The sequence below is a fragment of the Hemitrygon akajei genome, chromosome 27 (assembly GCF_048418815.1).
Source record: "Hemitrygon akajei chromosome 27, sHemAka1.3, whole genome shotgun sequence".
In the NCBI taxonomy this organism is placed as follows: domain Eukaryota; kingdom Metazoa; phylum Chordata; class Chondrichthyes; order Myliobatiformes; family Dasyatidae; genus Hemitrygon; species Hemitrygon akajei.
This window is the reverse complement of record NC_133150.1, coordinates 34,340,868-34,362,954: the sequence shown is the minus strand read 5'-3', so window position 1 is coordinate 34,362,954 and position 22,087 is coordinate 34,340,868. Positions and strand designations below refer to the sequence as shown.

The 22,087-nt window shown below is 42.9% G+C and overlaps 1 protein-coding gene across 2 annotated transcripts in view; it reads left to right on the top strand.

Annotated features, from left to right (window-relative positions):
* Positions 1-18,561, top strand: part of LOC140717246 (cyclin-dependent kinase 18-like) — a 129,107-nt gene extending 110,546 nt beyond the window's left edge. The window contains exons 13-15 of one of the 2 annotated variants that reach the window (XM_073030606.1): positions 7,834-7,924; positions 9,807-9,884; positions 12,361-18,561. In XM_073030606.1, the coding sequence (XP_072886707.1) occupies positions 7,834-7,924; positions 9,807-9,884; positions 12,361-12,398 (207 nt within the window). In that variant the 3' untranslated portion in view covers positions 12,399-18,561. The remainder of the gene's footprint in view (positions 1-7,833; positions 7,925-9,806; positions 9,885-12,360) is intronic. The other variant, XM_073030605.1, reaches the window with a different exon arrangement.
* Positions 18,562-22,087: the final 3,526 nt, after the last annotated feature.

The window sequence follows — 22,087 nt, the reverse complement described above, 5'->3', positions numbered from 1 at the left end:
ACAGTTTTGCTCAAGACTTCCAGCATCTGCAGAATCATTTGTGTCGGTGTTTTACAATGGCTTTTTCCTTATTTGAATTGTGATTGTTTGTTATTATCACATCTGCTGGGATATGGTTTGTATGCCAACCAGATGGATTGTTCCTTACAAAAGTACATTGAGGCTGTAAAAATGAAAACCGACTGCAGAATATGGTGTTACAAATGCAGAGAAAATGCAGTCCTGGTAGCCAAATTCTGCAAGGATCACTATGAGGTAGATTAGGATATCAAGATTTCATTTTTTTTTGTGTATGACAGGTCATTAAAGAGCACTTTGCTCACTCAGAGTGGATTATATATGGATATAGAATCTGACATGCTTTCGGGATCTGAGCATCACAAGCAGGGTCAACAACATTTCCACCCGCCAAAAGTGGAAGTTCCCAGTGGCCAAACATTTTAATTCTGATTCCCATTCTATTCTGACATCTCGGTCCATGGCCATCTCTTGTGCCATGATGAGGCCATCCTCAGGGTGGAGGAGTAACACCTTGTATTCCATCTGGGTAGCCTCCAACCTGATGGCATGAACATCGATTTCTCCTTCTGGTTAAAAAGAAATTCTCTCCCCTTCCCCTCCTCTTCTATTACCCACTCTGGCCTCTTACCTCTCTCACCTGCCAATCAACTACCCCTGGGCCCCATTCTCCTTCCCTTTCTCCTTTCTCCTATGCTCCACTCTCCTCTCCTTCTGCTCCAGCCCTTTACTTTTCTGCCCCACCTGGCTTCACCTATCACCCTCTAGCTATCCTACCTCCCCTCTCCCTATCATTTTATTCTGGCATTTTCCCCTGTCCTTTCCAATCCTGAAGAAGGGTCTTGGTCTGACATGCCCACTGTTTATTCATTTCCATAGGTGCTGCTGAGTTCCTCCAGCATCTAGTGAGCATGTTGCTTTGGACTTCCAGCATCTGCAGACTTTTCCATGTTTATGATTAACGACATTTGATGCCCAACCTTAAATGCCTTTGGGAACGTGCTGGTGAGCTGCCTTCCTGAACTGCTTTGGCCTTTCTGGTGATGGCTCTCCAATGGAGCTGCTGGGAGGTAGTTCCAACATTTAGATCCAGGGACCGAACAATAGTCAAGTTTTATTTATTTATTTACTTAATTATTGAGATACAGCTTGGGATAGATCCCCTCAGCCATTGAGCCATGCCAACTAGCCTAATCACTGGACAATTTACAATGACTCATTAACCTATCAAATGGTATATTTTTGGACTGTGGGAGGAAACCCACACGGTCACGGGGAGAATATATAAACTCCTTACAGTCAGTGGCAGGAATTGAACCATTGTTGCCTGTACTGTATAGCATTGTGCTAACCACTATGCTACCGTACCACCCCATTGTATTTCTAAGTTGAGATGAAGTGTGACTTTGATGGGATCCTGGAGATGGTGGTGTTCCTATGTTCCTATCCATTTCCTGGTAGTTCATGGTACTGGTGAGGGTATAAGTTGGCAGGTACTATCAGAGTAGCCCAGGCAAGTATATTTGGTGCATTTTGGCTCTGGTTTATAATTGTTACATATACCAAGACCCAATGTAGGGCTTGTCTTGCACACTGTCCATAAAAATCAAAATCATTACACAGTACATGGAGGAAGAACAAGATAAGGTAATAACAATGCAGAATAAAGTGTAAAAGCTACTGAAAAAGTCAGGTTCAGGAAAATAAAGTGAAAAATCTTTATGAGTTGGAGTGGAAATCAGGAGTACAACTTATCATGCAAGAAGTCTCTTCAAGAGTCTGATAACATCATCATCAGAAATACCGAGCCCCAGGACATGCTCTCTTCTCACTGCTGCCATCAGGAAGAAGGTACAAGAGCCTCAGGACCCACAATGCCAGGTTTAGAAATAGTTATTGCCCCTCAACCATCAGGCTCTTGAACCAAAGGGGCTAACTTTAATTCATCATTGAAATGTTCCCACAATCTATGGACTTTCAAGGACACTTCATCTCATGTCCTTGATATTTATTTATTATTATTGTTTTTTTTAATATTTGCACAGCTTGTGTCTTTTGCACACTGGTTGAAAAACCAAGTTGATGTGGGTCTTTCTTTGATTCTATAATGGTTATTATTCTATTTTGGATTTATTGGGTACAGCGCCAAGAAAATGAATTTCAGAGTCGTATATGGTGACATATATGTACTTTGATAATACATTTACTTTGAACTTAGAACTTTGATAACAGCAGCTTGAGCCTGGTAGTACATGCGTTCAGTCCTTGATATCTTCTACCTGACTGGAGAGGGGAGAAGAGGGAATGGCCAAGGTGCGTGGGGTCGTTGTAGATAATTTTGTAGACAGTACACACTTGAGCTATAGTGTGCCAGTGCTGGAGGGTATATCTTTTTAGAATAAAGTGGTAATAATGCAGATATTTTGTTTTGCTTGACCTCGAGATTCGCGTGATCCATCATCATCCATCCACGATCCGTCTGGTAATATGGAAGCATGCTCGGATAAAGCAGCTTTTATGAGGTCAACCAAAGGAGTTATTGTGCTTTTAAACACTTTTTATGATCCCAAAACTCTGCTGGACATTAAGAATATAAGGTCTACACCATCGTTGGCTGAGAAACTGAAGGAGCTGGACTTGGTGTGGACTGCGATGTTGCCTTTGACAGAGAGTTGTAGGTGCACAACGGAGGTGTGCAGCCTTAACAATGAGTGATCATCCTAATTGCTTTTTGCAAATGTCGGGGCGAGGCAGCATGGCTCGGTCATAGAGAGGACTAAGCTTTAAGCTGTGGTTTCACCTGTTTGCTGCTGCCCAGGGGGAGGCAATAGAGTCAGGTGCTCCGCTGGAGTACCAGAGGTGGTGCAGTGCATCACACGTCCACACTGGAGTTGATGCTGTCCCCCAGTGTTCGCTCGGCAGTACACAAGCTGTATTGTGTTCAACTGCAGACAGCTGCAACGTTCATAAACTTGGAGACTTGGACTTTATTCTTTTTCTGGACTGTATTTTACTTCTATCTTACATGTGCTATAGGTACCTTGTGCTGTGTGTGACTGTTGGTACTGTGTTTTGCACCTTGACCCTGGAGTAACGTGGTTTCATTTGTCTGTATTCATGTATGTTTGAATGACAATTAAACTCAAACTTGAACTTTTCTTCGCTCCTGACTTGAGTTGTAGTTGATGGAAAGGGTTTGAGGTATCAGGAGATCATTCATGATCCACAGGATACCAGCCTTTGACTTGCTCTATTACCCAGAGAATTTATATGGCTGGTACAAGTGAGGTTCCAGTCATTGATGATCCCAGGTTATTGGTGGTGGGACTGGCATTCAACAGTATTGCTTTCTCCAAGGTAGGAGGTTGCACTCTATGTGCAGAGAAGGCCACTGCCTAACTCTTCTATTGCAAGAATCCCAGGCTTGTACACAGTGACAAATATGTACTTTGATAATTAATTTCCTTCAGATTTTGAATGTTGGTTACCACTTAACAGCCCACGTCTGTATGTTGTGTAGGTTTTGCTCCATGAAGGCAGGGGGCTGTTCCCTTTTGTTAGTGTAACCCTAGGTTCGGTCAGTGATGTTACATCTAGTGGAAGACACTCTTTGGCCTGCAAACTTGTAAAATCTCATTTGTGTGGATGCTGCATGATGTTTTCCCCTGTTACAAATCAGTACCACGAAATAACAAACAGTACACATTTTGCAATTAAATGATTTAGCTTTATAATTCTTAATTTGACTAGAGAGTTAGTAAAGAAAACAAAAAGAAAAGTGCCCATTTTAATAAAATAGTCTAATGTGCACGTTGGGGCTCACAATTTTCTCATCCGTTCATCCTCCATCGATTTCCCCCGGGCATTGTCAACTCTCGACCCCATTCCACATCCACTCAGACCCGCAGTCTACGACCTCTCCGTTCTGACATCTTCTCTCTCCATCTTCCGCCAAACAAATGCCCATGAGTACCTTGCACTCGGGCACACAAGAAAGAAGAACCTCCCCTCATCCAAAGCTCCCCTTACCTCCAGTCATAACCTGAACACACTGTGGCTACAGAGAAGCCATTACATTAGTAGTGAAACCTTTCCCAGGGCATTACATTAGGAATGTATAAATAGAACCGAGCATCGTTCAGTCACCAGTGAACACCTCTATGCTCACGATGGGAGGAAGATCAATGTTGAAATAGCTAAAGATGGTTGAACCTTGTAATCTGTCCGCAGGAACTCCTGCACCGATGTCATGGCGTTTGGATAGTTGGTTTCTGACAACCACAGCCATCTTCCCCGGGCATGGTCTGGCTCTAACCACTGTACTATTTTCTCTGTGATGCTCTTATATGGGTATCTTCATGCTCTGCTGGTCAAATGCTGTCCCAGAGTCATAGGCAGTGACTCCCACCATAGCTCTGGAATTCATCTCTTTGCCCCGTATTTGGATTAAGGCTGTGATGAGGTCTGCAACTGAATGGCTCCTGGCGAATCCCTACACTGGCCACGGGGGTAGGTTGTTGGAGAGTAAATATGATGCCACCTTCCTTCACAATGCTGATTACATGTAGTAATTCACTGATCAGATGTGTGCTGCAATCTCTTGAGTTGGATATATCTGACAATATCTGGAGTTGAGAGGGACTTGAATTGAAAACACACGTGGACTGAGATGTTAACTGTCCTGTGCTATCACCAGTGGGATCATCAGTTGATCTGCCACCTGTCCTCAGGAGTTTCGGCCTGCTTATGATCAAGACTCCCTCGAAGTGGTGGGCCAGCAGTGCTAAAGCACCACCTCCCACTGATGAGCTTAACAACTTGGCATCTGCCTCTATCAGAGTTGTTGGTCACTTTCATCCAGCAGATAGTCTACTCTTCAGGTGCCTATGCAACTATTGAAGGGTTTGCAAAAGATGAATACACTGCCCGACTATCTGCCCCTCTGGACGTACTTGGTCCACACCCATGATGATCCTGTCTCTGCTGCCTCAGCTACAGCCCTGCTGGTCAACTTGATCTCTCTTCTAGTGAAGCCAAGGTCACGCAGCCACTTCTGGAAAGTGAGCGCAATAAAACCACGGCAACCTACTTCGTATGGATAGCATGAGACCTTCCACCCTCTGTCTCTGCACTCTGATCTTACTTCTGCATACTCGGTTAACTTGCGCTCATGGGCTTCATCGATGTTGTCTTCCCAGGGGACTGTGAGTTCACCAATAACCACTTCTCTAATAATAAGTCAAGCATGATAGAATGGCATAGCAGTCAAGATGGGCTGAATGGTCTAATTATGCTTTAGAGGCCAATATTGGAACAGCTTGGCTGGAGGTGTCACAGATCTCTAGAACTACAGCTGCAATGTTGGCAGGTGCCTAGGCTCTTGCTCATACTAGTACTCAATGCAGAATCTGGATATCATCTGTAGTGAATTGAGTTGTTTAGAATCTGGGGATTTCTGAAGAGAGCAGAGATGGATCACGTGCTCGACTCATCCGACTTAATACTGTAGTGAATTTGTTTGTGGATTTGAGAGTCATTAGCTGCACCATCATTTAGCATTCATCCTTAATTAGCAAAGATATGGTTGTACTGTTGGGACATGAAACTAGGTATTAAGAGAGCACATGTATAGAGCATATACAGGGCAGGCCAGATAAAGGTAACGCAAGGAGCTGTAAATATAGGAATATGGAGAACAGTAAAAGTGCTGGAGGAACTCAACATGTAGGCAGGATCTGTGGAAGGAAGTGGACAGTTGATGTTCTGCATCAGTCCAGGTGAAGGGTCTTGACTCAAAGGTTGACTGTCCATTTCTCTCCACGGATGCTGCCTAATCCATTGCATTCCTCCAGGGATTTGTTAAGTTGTTGAAGATGACAGGTTTTTTTTCCCAACACAGACCAAATTCTGGAGGAACTCAGCAAGTCAATGAAGGGGTAAAAAACGGTTGACGTTTTGGGCCAAGACTTTTCCTCACAACTGCTTTTGAATAGGATCATCCAAAAGACAGGTTTCTTTTACAGAGGGCATAAGTGAACCAAGTGGGTTTTTAATCACCACTACCCAGATTAGGTTTTGATTTCAAATTTCTTTCAAAGTTTACCATGATGGGAATTGTTGCATTCTGCACATCAATAATTTAGTCTTTATGATTTTTGTCCAAAACGTAACTATGATGCAACTGCCTAAACTGCCTCATTTAATTCAAAAACCATCCCTATTTGTTTGAATATAGGAGTTTGTGCTGATGCCTCATAGCACCGTCTACACAGGTTTGATCCTGACATCAGATGAATATTGCACATTTGCAATTGCAATTGTGAATATATTGCACAATCCCCTGTGATTGTGTGGTTTTCTGTCATATGATTACACATGCTCTCTTCTTGCTGCTGCCAGTGGGAAGGAGGTACAAAAGTCTTGGATCCCACACCACCAGGCTCAGGAACAGTCATTACCTTTCAACCATCAGGCTCCTAAACCAGCGTGGATAACTTCACTCAGCTCAACGCTGAACTGGTTCCACAACTATAGACTCACTTGCAGGGACCTTGCAACACACGTTCTCGATATTATTTATTTAATTACTGTATTGTATTTGCACAGTTTGTTTGTTTTTGCACTTTGGTGGTTTGTCAGTTTTGTTTTTGTATAGTTTTTCAACGATTCTATTCTATTCTTTGTTCTGCTGTGAATGACTGCGAGAAAATGATCTCAGGGTAGTATATGGTGACTTAAACATACTTTGATAATGTTTACTTATGTTGATATGCTTTAGCTTCCTTTCACATCCCAAAGGCATTCTGGTTGGTTAACTGCCCACTGGAGTTGCTTACTACCCCTTAGTGTAGGTAAGGAAGTCAATGGAAAGTTGATGTGTATGTGAGAGAGAATAAGCTTTGGGGCATGGGTGGGGGGAAGGGGGGAGTGGTTAGTGAGCTGACGGAATTACTTATTTTGGGATTGAGATTTGGTGGAATGGCCTCCTGGTTGGTTCCTGTTTCTTAGTGTCTTTCCGGCTGGCACCTTCCCTGTACCATGGGCCATTACAATAGTGTAGCAGGTCGCACAACGCTATTATAGCTCGAGGCCCTCCAGAGGTTGGAGTTCAATTCTGTCACTGTCTGTAAGGAGTTTGTACATTCTCCCTGTGATCATGTGTATTCCCTCTGGGTGCTCCAGTTCCTTCCCACAGTCCAAAGACATGCCAGTTAGTAGGTGAATTGTCATGTGATTATGTTGGTGTTAAATATGTAGGTTGCTGGGCGATGTGGCTTGTTGGGCCATAAGGGCCTATCCAAGCTGTATGCCTAAATAAATAAAAAATAAAATAAAATTTAAACTGAGCCCCACCAAATGGATGAGACGTAAACTTGGCTGGGTTACAGAATTGAGGTGTAAACCTGGCCAGGTTACAGAATGGAGGTGTTACCTTGGCTAGGTTACAGAATCTTTTCCAGAGTTCCGAGGCAAGTGGGAAACCACAAGGATACTGTGGCGAGGGAACGATGCACATTTCATCTGGCCTGCCACACACCAGCGAAACCACAAAGTAGGAAAACTTGGGAGAGCAGAAAAATATTGGGATTAGTCTGCTAGCTTTGATCTCCTGCTGATCATAAAAGGGTTCATTTTAAGGCAGGAGTGAAACCAATATGTTGCTACAAAGAAGGACTTATTAGAAACAGACTTACTTAATGGAAGGCTTGCACTTTTTCTTTGATCTATCCTGTTTTGACTTAAGTTGTGGTAAGTTAAAATATAGAACTTCCTAGCATAAATGTGTCTAACATGTCAATTTGATCCCTGTAACAGTATGAAGCTAAGAAGAGGATTTCGGCCGAGGATGCCCTCCTGCACGTTTATTTCAAGAGCTTAGGAGAGAGGGTGCATCTTGTCCCAGATAGTGAGTTCCTTCTTATTTGTGAGATGTTTTCTTGCTCTGTTTTGTTGAAAAACATAACTGTTAGTATCACTGGGATCTTAAGAGAAAGAAAGATCTCCTTGGTTCATACACTCACCCTGAGTCAGAAACAGGTTGAATGAAGAACTGCTGGAACTGCTGGTATCAATGATACCAGGGAGTATACTGTTTTTTTGAATAGTATTTATCCCTTAAACTCATCACTGAAAATAGAAAACACGAGGAAATCTGCAGTGCTGGAAATTCAAGCAACACCCACAAAATGCTGGTGGAACGCAGCAGACCAGGCAGCATCTATAGGAAGAAGCACTGTCGATGTTTCGGGCCGAGACCCTTTGTCAAAATAGTTGGTATGATAATTTATTTCAGCATCGTGAGGTTTACTGTATACCACATCTCATTGAAAATACGGAGAAAATAGGATCAGTACATGGCCACTCACTATTCTGCTATTCGGTAGGTGATGACAGATCTTCTATCTCAATATCATTTCCCAATCTGGAAATGATGGAAAGTAAAGAGAATCCATATCCTGGCCTCACAAAAATACAAGAAGTTAAATTGCCCGATCCATCTCACCCTCAAATGAGCTAGTTACCTACAAATGCAAAGCATTCATTACAGAGATACAGCCTTGTTATAAAAGCCAATTCCTAATACCCCCAGTTGCTCAGATTTTCAAATATTAATCTATTTCCACATTAAATATGTCTAATGAGCAGATACCTATTAGATCTAGAAATATAAGCATTTCCTTATAAAATACATTCAGCAACTTGGCCTCTACAACCATAGACTCCATAGGTTTACCATCTTTGAGTGGAGAAATTGTTTCACGTCTCAGTCCTAAATCTCTTGCTTTGTTACTGAAATTTAAACCTTTCATTCTAGATCCCTCCAGCCATTGAAAACATCCACCCTACATAACTCATCTCCTTCTACCCTAGGCCACAAACTTATCAATCACCCCAATGAATTATTAACTTCAAACTTTCTGCATAATCACTCAAAGAGTTGAACTGCATGTGCATGTAACGGGAGCTGTATAACTCATCTCCTTCTACCTTAGGCCACAAACTTATCAAGCACCCCTGCTGTGGACACTTTCTAGAGGTCCAAGATCCGTATGCTCCATAACTGCTGGACTAAGTGTGTAAGTGTAGGAGGGGACTATGTTGAAAAATAAATGTGCTAAGTTTTCTAAAATTGACTCCTTCCACTTTAGGCCACGCACTTATCGATCACCCCTTGTATTTAGGGTAAACAGATAAATTATTTTTTCAGATTCAAGAGCTGAGAATAATGGGAAATCGGCTTTTGTAACTTGGCCTATTTCTGTGTAGTGAATGCTTTGTAATTGTATGTAACTAACCCATTTATGAAGATACAAAGGTGAAACGGATAGAACAACGTAACCCTTTATATTTTCATAATGCCAGGAACAGGATTTCCTTTCAGCCAGTTTATCGTGCGACACGGGCAAGTCTTTACATCACCATGATTGTTCTTGGCAATTTTCTCTGCATAAGGGGTTTGCTTTTGTCACCTTCTGGGCAGTGTCTTCACAAGGTGGATGAGCCCAGCCATTATCGATACTCTTCAGAGATTGTCTGCCTGGCGTCAGTGGTCGCATAGTGATGTGCATCTGCTGCTCGTATGACCATCCACCACCAGCTTCTGTGGCTTCACGAGAGGCATGAGGGGAGTTGCTAAGCAGGTGCAGCACCCTCCCGACGATGACCTGCATGCTAGCGGAGGGAAGGAGCAGCTTTCAGCCGGCAGATTTTATAAAATGGTTGGGATTTCCAAATTATTATGCTTACAGTATGTGCAATTAACTATTTTGTTTTTTTTTTCTTTCCAGATATCAGTATTTTTACTTTGAAAGAAATCCAATTGCAAAAGGACCCAGGTTACCGAGGGTCTTCATATCCCCAGTCTGGTGAGTTCTGTGCGAGGACCCATACTGTTGAGGCATGCTTTCTATCAGTTTAGAGAAGGTAGAGAGTGCTTGTCTGAGTAAAGGTGTTTGTCACTGGAGGTAGATGGTATAGGCTCAGAGATTGTCTCCAGTTCGTGTGGGAATTGGGAATACTGGTTAGTGCAAAATAACTAGGCCTTAGTGTTCCAGTTCACATGGGATAATGTAAGGTAAAATCAATGTGAAATAGTTGGGATTACTGTACTGTTACTGTGGGTCATCAGTGCTCAGGTAACTGAGATTACAATACTGATTATAATGGAATAATTAAGCTTGGAGTGCTGGTTAGTGTGGAGCAACAGGGACTACATTGCTAATCTGGATGATTTAAAAAAAAATCAAATTAAATGCTAAACAATAGATTCAAGTGAATGGAAGAGGCTGCACAGCTGAACAAAAATCCACCAGATGTTTGCACTCCTTGTTAGGATTTTTGGAGGCTATAAAGTAGGTAGACCGCAGAACATCACCAGGATTCAAGCAACATAGGTGACAACAGGGATTCACTTCCAGATGACCTCAATGGTTTCTATGCTCGCTTTGAACATCAAAACATGGAGGAACTATCAGGAACTCCCACAGCTCATGATGATGCTGCACTTTCAGTCCCTTGAGTCCAATGTGTGAGCGTCCTTCAGGAGGGTGAAAGCATCCAGCCCAGGTGGGGTACTTGACTAAGTACTAAAAACCTGTGCTGATCAACTGGCTGGAATGTTCACTGAGATCTTTAACTTTTTGTTTTAGTAGTCTGAGGTACTCAGCTGCCTCAAGCTGGCTTCAATTATACTGCCGCCCAAGATATGGTAAGCTGCCTCAGTGACTGTCATCCAGTAGCGCTTATGTCCACAGTGATGTAGTGTTTGAGAGGTTGTTGATGAAACATGTTAATTTCTGCGTGAAAAGTGACTTAGATCTGCTCAAATTGCCATCTCATTGGCTCTTCATTCAACCCTGGAATATCACAAGATCACAAGACAAAGGAGCAGGAGCAGGCCATTCGGCCCATCGAGTCCACTTTGCCACTCCACCATGAGCTAAACTATTCTCCTGTCTAGTTCCAATTTCCGGCTTTTTTCCCATATCCCTTGATACCCTGACTAATTAGATACCTGTTAATCTCCTCCTTAAAAACCCTCAATGTTTGTCTGGACAGCAAAGATGCATACATCAGGATGCTCTTTAATGACTACAGCTTGGTATTCAATACCACACCACCCCCTCAAACCTAATCAATGAGGTTAGCTCAGCACAACTCCTATGCCAATTTTTAAGTTTGCCGACGACACCACTGTCATTAGCCAAATCAACAGTGGTGACCAGCCAGCATAAAGGAGGGAGATTGAGAATCTTGCTGAGTGGTGCCAGAACAAAAACCTCTCACTCAGTGTCAGCAAGACCAAGGAGCTGATGATTGAATTCAGGAGGAGGAAACCAGAAGTCCACGAGCCAGTCCTCATCAGAGAATCAGAGGTGGAGAGGGTCAGCAACTTTAATTCCTCAGTGTTATTGTTTCAGAGGACCTGCTCTGAGCCCAGCATGCAATGCAATTACAAAGAAAGCATGGCAGTGATTTTGTGAAGATGTCATTACATGACACCTAAAACTTTGACAAAATTCTGTAGATGTGTAATGGAGAGCACATTGATGGTTGCATCACAGCCTGGTGTGGAAACACCAATCCCTTGAACAGAAAATCCTATGAAATGCAATGGATACGGCTCAGTCGATCACAGGTAAAGCCCTCCCCACCACTAAGCACATCCACAGGGAGTGTTGTCACAAGAAAGCAGCATCCATCATCAGGGACCCCCACCACCCAGGACATGCTTTCATCTCACTGCTGCCATTAGGAAAAAGGTACAGGAGCCTCAAGATTCACACCACCAGGTTCAGGAACAGTTATTACCCCTCAACCATCAGGCTCTTGAACCAAAGAGCATAACTACAGTCAACTTCATTTGCTCCATCATTGACGTGTTCCTACAACCAAAGGATTCACTTTTAGGATTCTTCATCTCATGTTATCGATACACTGTTTGTTTGTTTATTTATCTATTTATTTATTTATTTATTATTTGCGCAGTTTATGGATATTATTCTATTATGTATTTATTGAGTATACCTGCAAAACAAACTCAGTGTTGTATATGTACTTCGATAATAAACATACTTTGAACTTTGAATTTTATAAGGGATTATGGGGCTTGTTAGAGTGGTTAGTGAGATTTAGGTGTTGATAAGTATGCCATAACTAGAATTAAAGCACTGGTTACTGTAAAGCAGAGTTCATTCTGAATTTGTGGAGCATTGGATATAGCCAAGATTGCTGATAATGTCTCAGTGCAACTTCCCTCACTCACCCAGGTTCTGAAGGTAAATTATCAATGAATAATAATGGGAATAATTAAAGACACTGACCATAGTATTTGTCTACCAGACAGGGGGAAGAATCGAAGACAGAGTGTACTATTCTAGATGTGCCAACCGCCACGTTATGAAGGAACAACAGCTCTTCGCCCTCTTGAAACGTGTCATGGATCAAGGTGAGGCCACAGTCAAACAAGACAATGGCTTTGTGAGATCAACATCAGTAAAATGTGATGAAATGGCATTGGGAAATGTCATCAGCAAGAGGAGGAGCCCATTCATCACATCAAGTTCATGCTGCCGTTGGATTCTCACTGGTCCATGCATATCATGCTTCCATCAGGTCACCTCAGTTCCTTAACTCAATATCTAGTGAAGCCTGGCCTAAGTGCCACAAACTGTTCCATTGACTCAAATTGCCAAAATGCCAATCTGAACATCTCTTGATTGTGAGGCTTGGATGCCGTATCCTGTCATCTCAGAGCAGCTTTTGTGTTGGAGCTGTCTTCCCAAGACATCAGGACAGGTCAGCATTCAGCAGCCCTCTCTTCTAGGCCGATGGAAGTCTTTCACCTTCCATTTTCCACAATGGTGTTTTCAAATGGTGTTGTGGATAGTGTGGAAGGTCGTTGTAGGTAGGTTGTGATGAGATACTGACAGGATGCAGAGCTGGGCTGAGAAATAGCAGAAAAATATGAAGTGATTCACTTTAGAAGATCAAACTTGAAGGCAGAGTACAGGGTTAATGGCAGGATTCTTAGCAGTGTGGAGAAGCAGAGGAATCTTGGGGTCTATATCTACAGACCCCTCAAAGTTGCCATGCAAATTAATAGATGTTAAAGAAGGCATATGGTAAGTGGGCTTTCATTGGTTGGGTGATTGAGTTCAAGAGCTGAGATGTAATGTTGTTTTTCTAAAAAAAAATGTGCGGTATTGTGTTCAGTTCAGGTCGCTTCATTGCAGGAAGGATGGGAAAGCTTTAGATATTTACCAGGATGCTGCCTGGATGAGAGAGCTTCTCTTCTGAAGGTAGCTTGAGAGAGCTAGGGCTCATCTCTTTGGAGAGAAGACAGATAAGAGGAAGCTTGATAGAGATCTATAAGATGTTGAGAGCCACACATTGAGTGGACAGCCAGTGACTTTTCCCAGGGCAGAATTAGCTAATATGGGAGGACAGGATTTTCAGGAGGAACGTAAAGGGGGTGTCAGAACTAGATTTTTTACACAGAGTGGTGGGTGCATTGAGCGCATTGTTAGGATTGGTGGTAGAGGCAGATACATTAGGGATATTTAAGAGAGTCTTAGGCACATGTATGGAAGAAAAATGGATTGCTATGTGGGAAGGAAGAGATGGATCTTAGTGTGGGTTAACCTGTCACCACAACATCGTGAGCCGGTTGCACTGTGCTGTACCATTCTACATACTATGCATGATTGCATCTTCTGTCTTTGGGTGTGGGGTGGAAGGGGGAAGACACGATGACATGGATCACAGTGTGCCTATAGGCACAGGCTTATAATGAACCCATGGTCCACAGACTCATGGCAGGCCAAAGGAAACAAGTGCACCTCAGGCTATGAAGGCCTGTCTATCGTCGTAGACGTGAAGCAAGTCCGGTGAGCATGGACTCATTGTGAGTCAAGGTTTCATAGGGTTCTAGCTGAACTGGGCTGCAGCACCCGGGAGAAACAATCTTATATTGGACCCAATGGACAGGGGCTGAAAGTGTGTCCAATAGTTGTGGGGCCTTCGCAATTCTGTGCTCAGGGAACAAAGCTGACTGTGAGCACAGGCGCTTCAGGCTAAAAGAAGGCCCAGGGGTTTCGAGTTAACAGTGAGCTTAGGGATTGTCCAAGCTGATAGTGGGCTGTAAGGAAATAGTTGTTTGCCAGAAATGTTATTTGACTCTTTTTTTTTCAAATGGTGCCAAAAATGTGTAACACTAAATGGTGGTTGTAAGACAAAATGGTGTTAAGCTTGAAATGTGGAAGAGTAAGTAGTATTGGTGCATAGCCTTTGGGAGTAGATAATGATGAAAAACATGCTTAGCTGGGTAAAGGAAATTGGTGTGCAGGTACTGATACCATTTGGCATCTTGCCATGGGTAAGTACCGCATGGGGTTTTAATAATATAAAAGGTAGGTGCTTTCTGTGCAGGGTTACTCCTGTTTTGGACTTAGGGCCAGGTAATTCTGACTGATGGTGGGCCCAGGATCTTCAGGGTTTCCAGGCTTTATGTAGGCCAGTCAGGTGTAACCAGATCCTTGATACTGGGGACAAGCCTGGGAGAGACAGACTCTGACACGCATTCCATGTCTTTGCCAAAGGAGTTGGAAAGTTTTGCAGTGATATATTAGTGATGCCTCTCTGGAGCTTTGTGGAGTCCATTGTAGATGATCATGCATGATCCAATATACTGCATGCAGAGGGGCAGGGATCACTGCTATGGCTTAGACTTGGAGGTATCCAGTCATAATCCCCCAGATGACAACTCCACCTCACTGGGCACTCAGCCGAGCACGCACACCAAACAACATGCCTGCACTTCCTCTCGTACTGAGCAGGGTTACCATTAGGTCCCAAACATGCTTGGTGTTTGGATATCCTTTGCCTGAGATGGCTGTAAACTGTGCTGATGTACTGGAGGTGGTTTTGACCATTGAAATCTACCTTCATTGGGAGGTAGCTCTTGAGATATGAAAGGTGATTTATACTTGCTAGGGTCTTGCTATGGATCTTGATCCTTGCCAGTTGTTTTGTTATTGTCACATGTGCCAAGATACAGTATGTCGATGCCATACTTAAGTACACTGAATTAGTAAAAAGAAAAACCGAACTCAGTGTATAGTGTAGTAGCTATGGAAAATTGCAGTTCAGGTAAAGGAATAGAGAGCAAGAGCCACTGTAAGGTGGATTGGAAGATGAAGAGTTCATCTTTAACCTAAGAGAGATTCATTCAAGAGTCTGTTAACAGCAGCATAGAAGCTATGCTTGAGTCCACTGGTACATGCCTTCGAGTGTTTGTATCTTCTGCTGAGCGAGAGAGGGGGCAATGATCATGGTGAGTGAGGTCCTTGCTTATGCCGGCAGGTTTCACGAGACAGCGGGACGTGTAGGCTGAGTCAGTGGAGGAGAGGCCGGTTTGCGCAATGGGCTGGGCTCTGCTCAGAACTCTCTGCGCTTCCCTTCCGTCTTGGGTAGAGCAGATGCCGTGCGTGAGGTGTCTGAGGGGAGGGCTGTGCAGCTGCACAACGACTTCGTTGTGAATGTGGCTGACTCTGAACTGCCTCAGAGAGAGGGACAATAACTGTTGGCCCGGCCTGTCCATTCGCATCCTGAGAATGTATTTTTAAAAAAGAAACTTAAAGATCATTGACAAAATTTGAAAATGCACTTTACATTTCTTCCCCAGTCTCCATCATTATATTATAAGCTATGGAGTTCCTAGCACTGACTCCTCTGTCATATGCCACCCTCGAGTCTAAGAAACTGCCTTGTTCCACAGCTCTTTGTTCAGTATACTTTAGTCAATTTTGCACCCATGCCGATTCTGTTCCTTTATCTGATGGACTTCAATTTTGCCAACATGTCTAATACATAGTATTTTGAAGTTAATCTGCCCCATAATTTTCCATGTTCTGACATTATTGTTGGATAAAACTTGGGAGACAATAAGTATTTCAAAGCGCAGTCATTAAAGCCATGTTACATAGATACCTTTGTTGCAATAACCATTACAATGTTTTGTGGCTTTGCAAAATCTGACAATTTACCATTGACAGTAGAATCATCCAGACATCATTATTGTACTTGTGAATAAGTCTGGTCATTCATCTTCCTTGAGGCAGCCCAGACTTCTTTGGCTCTTCCTTTCTGTGGGAAGCTGTGGGAGATTCCACCACTTTGAAGAGGGACAGGGCAGTTTTCTGCAAACCACGACTAATTACTCAACCAACATGACTAAACTTAGTTTAATTAAAATCCTCTTCAAATTATAATTTAAATCATGATTACTTTGCTGCTATTAGGATCTTGCTAAGCATAACATTAAATTCTGTGTTTCCAACATGATTCCATTATATACAGAGGACCCTGGGACATACAGAGGTCACAAAATCATACCAACTTGAAATTCTCCTGGTGTCAAACAGGTATTGTGAAGTTAATACAATAAATATGTTATTTTTAGCTAATGTGATACAAGTAATACATAGAAACTCTGAGCTTCAACTGATTTCTGTCTAATAGAAAAAACATTCTTCCAAAAACTAGTCCTTGCCAATAATTCTTTCTGATATTATTTTCCATGAATGGGTAATTGCCATTACCCAAGTACTGGGAATTTCACCATCGGTTACTATTTTCATTATCTACACGCTTCAACAACCAGCATCTGTGGGGTGATGTGGTAGTATAGAGGTTAGAGTGACACTATTACTGCTTGCTGGGTTAGAGGTCAGTGTTCATTTCCAAAGCCACCTGTTAGGAGTGTGTGCATTGTCCTGTGACCTCATGGGTTCCTCTGGAGGCTCCAGTTTCCTCCCACAGTCCAAAGACGTACTGGTTAGGTTTTTGGTTACTATAAATTGTCCTTTGATTGGCTTAGTGTTAAATCAGTGAGTTGCCAGGTGGCACAGCTCATTGGGCCTGAAGATCCTGTTCTGCACTGTATCTCTAAATAAAAACAACATTCCAGCTTCTTCTACAGAGAGCCACGCAGGTGAGGAGTGTCACCACAGTATAACATCTGTAGCACACACAAGATGATGGAGGATCTCAGCAGGTCAGTCAGCATCTATGGAAAAGAGAAAAGATTTGACGTTTTGGGCCAGGACCCTTCATCTGGTATTTATCATAATGTGTACTTTTTATTGCCCTCTCCTATCCACAGGAAAAAATGCTTCTGTTACTTGATGTTCACCCAAAATTAATGTGCATTGTAATGATTTAGGAAGCAAAAATAGATGGCTAAGCTCCTACTCAGATTTTCCAGATTGCTGGTGTCCTTGTGTTAAAAGTGTGATCTTAAAAACTGTTAAAGAATGATAGGCCATTTGTTTGTCATTATAAGTACAGAAAGATGGTGAAAGCACAGGACCCAGACTGTGTATGTGATGAGCTCAAGAAGGTCTTGACGCAATGTCTTTGGTACTAATTGCTTCATGTTCACAAGGCTGTTAGTGATATGTTAATGAAAATAAGGCTGGAACAACCCAAAGGTTGAGGCATTGCAGAAAGTTACTGTGCAGGTTCAATAAGTAATTTTTAAAAAGCATTTGAATGTTGACTTTGGTTACAAGTGAATTTGGGTAACTGGGACTGGAATTTCTTCATTGTTTGGAAGGAACATTAAGATGGTGTGGTGGGAGGCCTCTCTTCCTGACACAGGTAGGTGAGATTGGCTTTGAGGCTAATTAGCTTAGGTTGGTCTGGAGATTGGGCAGGTGAGATAGGTCCAGAGACTGGGCAGGTGAGATAGGTCCAGAGACTGGGCAGGTGAGATTGGTCCAAAGACTGGGCAGGTGAGATTGGTCCAGAGACTGGGCAGGTGAGATTGGTCCAAAGACTGGGCAGGTGAGATTGGTCCAAAGTCTGAGTAGTTGTGTTGCTTTCTAAATTGTTAAATGTAGCTAGTCCAGAGTTTAGGTACATTCCATTGGTTTTTGTGACAGAAGGAAATGATGATCCCAGTGGCTAAAATGCTAAGGAATTTAACAGGTCCAGCGGTGTTTATGGAAAGCAATAATCAGTCCTGATGAATAGTCTGGACCCAAAATATCAATTGTTTATTCCTGTCCATAGATGCTGCCTAACCTGCTGAGTTCCTCCATCATTATATGTGTGTTACTCTGGATTTTCGGCGTCTGCAGAATGTTCCATTGGCTAATATCTTTCACCCTGATAGGTCCACACTCACTTATGCACAATGAAACCTCAAGCAACCATTGTTAACACTTGAACACCAATAGAGAAATCCAAGACATCCTAATCAAAATAAGGAATTATTGGTCTTAGTATATGTACAATAACAATTTGAAAACTTCTATGGCTCACAAAATTAGCAATGGGGAGTGGTATGTGTATTTAACAGAGATTCTTCTGAAGCTCAGGGTTTCTTTGACTTCTGTTTTGTGAATTCTATGTGAATGTTGAATAGTACAGCCTGTACCATCACTCCACCATATATTATAGAGAAAGGAAAAAAATGTAATATTGTCTCACTCCTGGAATTTATTCAATGTTTATTAAAATATGCTTTGAAAAAAATTCTTGATTGGTGTCTCCTGGTAATTTACTAGTTGTATTCAGCCAGGATCTGTTGTTTGAGTTGCTGTGAGTTACAGTTTTCTGTTTCAGATTAATTGTTATGCAAATCAAAGTTAAAAAGTTCAAAGTAAATTTAATATCAAAGTTCATATATGTTATCATATACAACTCTAAGATTCATTTTCTCATGGGCATACTCAATAAATCTATAATAGAATAATAACCACAATGGAATCAATAAACCGTGATCGAATCAATAGAAAGACCACACTTGGGCGTTCAACCAGTGTGCAAAAGACAACAAACTGTACAAATACAAAAAAAAGAAATAATAATAATAAACAAGCAATTGAGAACAAGAGATGAAGAGTCATTGAAAGTGAATCCATAGGTTGTGGGAACATTTCAATGATAGGACATGTGAAGTTGTCCCTTTTTGGTTCAAGAGCCTGATGGTTGAGTGGTAATAACTGTTCCTGAACCTGGTGATGTGAATCCTGAGGCTCCTGTACCTTCTCCCTGGTGGCAGCAGTGAGACAAGAGCATGACCTGGGTGGTGGGGGTCCCTGTTGATGGATGCTGCTTTCCTGTGACATGTAGATGTGCACAATGGCGGGGAGGGCTTTACCCATGTTGGACTGGGCTGTATCCCCTACTTTTGTAGGATTTTCCATTCAATGGCATTGGCATTTCCATACCAAGCTGTGATGCAGCCAGTCAATACACTCTCCACAACACATCTTTAGAAGTTTATCAAAGTTTTAGATGTTATGTCAAATCTTTGCAAACTCTTGAGGAATTAGAGACACTTCTGAGCTTTCTTTCTAATTGCAGTTATGTGCTGGCCTCAGGACACGCCCTTCAAAATGTTAGCACTGAGAAATTCAAAGTTGCTCACCCTCTCCACCTCTGATCCTCCAATGAGGACTGGCTCATGGATCATTAGCTTCTTCCTCCTGAAGTCAGTAAGACTTCAGAATTTAACATAAGGGCATCGGAGATGTTCTCCTTCTTCAAAGAACAGGGTTAACCTTCCTCTGTCATTGATGCTGCTGTCACCCACACCAACTCCATTTCCCAAGCATCTGTGCAACCCCATCTTCCCACCGCCCTCACAGTGATAGAGTTCCACTTGTCCTTATCTATGACCCCATGAGTCTCTGCATCCAACACATCATTATCCACAACTTCCACCATATCCAAATGAACCCTACCATCAAACATGTCCTTACCTCCCCCTCTCTCTGCTTTCCACAGGGGTCACTTACTCCACGATTTCCTTGTCCATTCGTCTCTCCCGGCACTTGTCTCTGCAAGCAGTCAAAATGCTACACCTGCCCATTCACCTCCTCACTCACTTCCTGTGAGAAGCACTGGCAAACTCAAGTGCTGGAATCACAGAAACTTTGGCAATTCAAACAAAACTAATGATTTATTATATAAGTTAACTAAAAAAAAACTAACAGGAGATCAGACGAACTGTCCAGAATCTTGACGAACAGAAATCACTGCTGAAACACAGAAGGTCTCGATCTGAGTTTTATCAACAGAGAGAGGCTGGCATGCCTTCTGGGGTATGTAGGGATTCCAAACTTTGAAAATAACATGCTAACTAAATTATCCCACATTGAAGAAAAATGATAAATACAAAGAACTTAACAATTCCCATGATGCTGAATGAGACATCTGCAAAGCAAAGTGAGAAACCAGGGATTGTGCAAAGAAAAACAAGTAGACATAAAAGGTAAACAATCCAAGGACAGTGCATACCCACAAGCTGACATTGAGCGAATAAAGACCACATAGTAACTGACAAAGGAAATCTTTCCTTTAGAGATGACCTCTGGTTGTGGAACCTCCATTTAGAGCATATATGTCAAACTCAAGGCCCGCGGGCCAAATCTGGCCCGCGGTGGAATTATCTTTGGCCCACGAGATAATATCTAATTACTATTAAAGCTGGCCCCAGTAATCGAAGCGCCTATGGCGTACGATATGGCTAATGCTGAGTTTATTCAGGTACCAGGTTTTCAGGGTTTTTAGTGTTTATTCGGCAGTCTTGCTCGGCAGTCTTCTTCATAAGAAACGGAATTTGTAAAGTGAAACACTTTGTAGTTATAGCAGAGACTGAGACACATGAGAGCAGGCTGAAAAAACGGAGGCAATGAAAGCTGCGTTCGCACACGTCCGACTGATCCGGCCCGCATGAAGCTGCATTTTGCTCAATCCGGCCCATGACCTAAAATGAGTTTGACACCCCTGATTTAGAGCCCTAGATACTCCTTGCGGGTGAGGGAACCCTTCACCTGTGAATCTACTTGTGTCCAGTGCTCCCCGAGAGGGCTGCTCCACATTGGTGTGGCCCGTTGTAAATTGGTTGATTGCTTCGTCGAGCATCTCCCCTCTATTCACTAAAACTGGAACTTCGCAGTGGCCAAACTTTTTAATTCTGAGTCACAGTCCTGTTCTGATGTGTCGGGCCATGTCCTCCTCTTGTGCCACGATGAGGCCCCCCCTCAGGGTGGAGGAGCAACACCTTATATTCCATTTGGGTAGCCTCCAACCTGATGGCATGAATCTCGATTTCTCCATCCAGTAAAAAGAACTCTCTCCCCCACCCCTCTTGTTTGATTCCCCACTCTGGCCTTTTGCCTCTTCCCACCTGTCTATCACCTCCCCCTGGGTTCTGTCCTCCTTCTCTTTCTCCTATGGTCCACTCTTCTCTCTTATCAGATTCCTTTCTCTCCAACCCTTTCCTTTTCCTACCCACCTGGCTTCTCCTATCACCTTCTAGTTATCCTCCTATCCCCCCTCCCCACTTTAAATTCTGGTATCTTCCCTGTTCCTTTCCAGTCCTGATGAAGGGTCTCGGCCCGCGAGGTCAACTGTTTATTCACTTCTATAGATGCTGAATGACCTGCTGAGTTCCTCTAGCATCTGAAGTGTGTTACTTCAGAGGTTAATTGTTTAATTAATCATTACATTAGTTTAGCCATTTATGGAAACTCCCTCTGCCCCATCCACTGTCTCCTCCACTCTTCTATGCTACCTAAGGAAGGCAATATCTATCATCCAAGATCCCCGCAATCCGGGCCATGCCTTCTACTCACAGCAACCATTGAGCAGGAGATCCAGAAGCTTGAAGTCCCACAGCACCTGATTCAAGAACAACTACTTCCCTTGAACCAACCCTTATCTCTACAGTTTAGCAACATTATGACCATTTGTTGACAACCCTGCTATCATCTACTGGCCCCGCCTCATCCTTTCTCTCACCTTTTTATGCTGGCTCCAGATTCTTCCCTCTACGCTCTCACTCCTGATGCAGGGTCTCAAACTGGGGCGTCAATCATCTCTTTGCCTCTATGGAGGAATGGTCTTGCAGCTGACCATCCTGTCTTGCAGTGTCCGCAAACGTTTGCATCTCGTCACAAACATGAGAAAATCTGCAGAAGTTGGAAATCCGAAACAACACACACGCAAAATGCTGGAGGAACTCAACCGGTCAGACAGCATCTGTGGAAGAGAG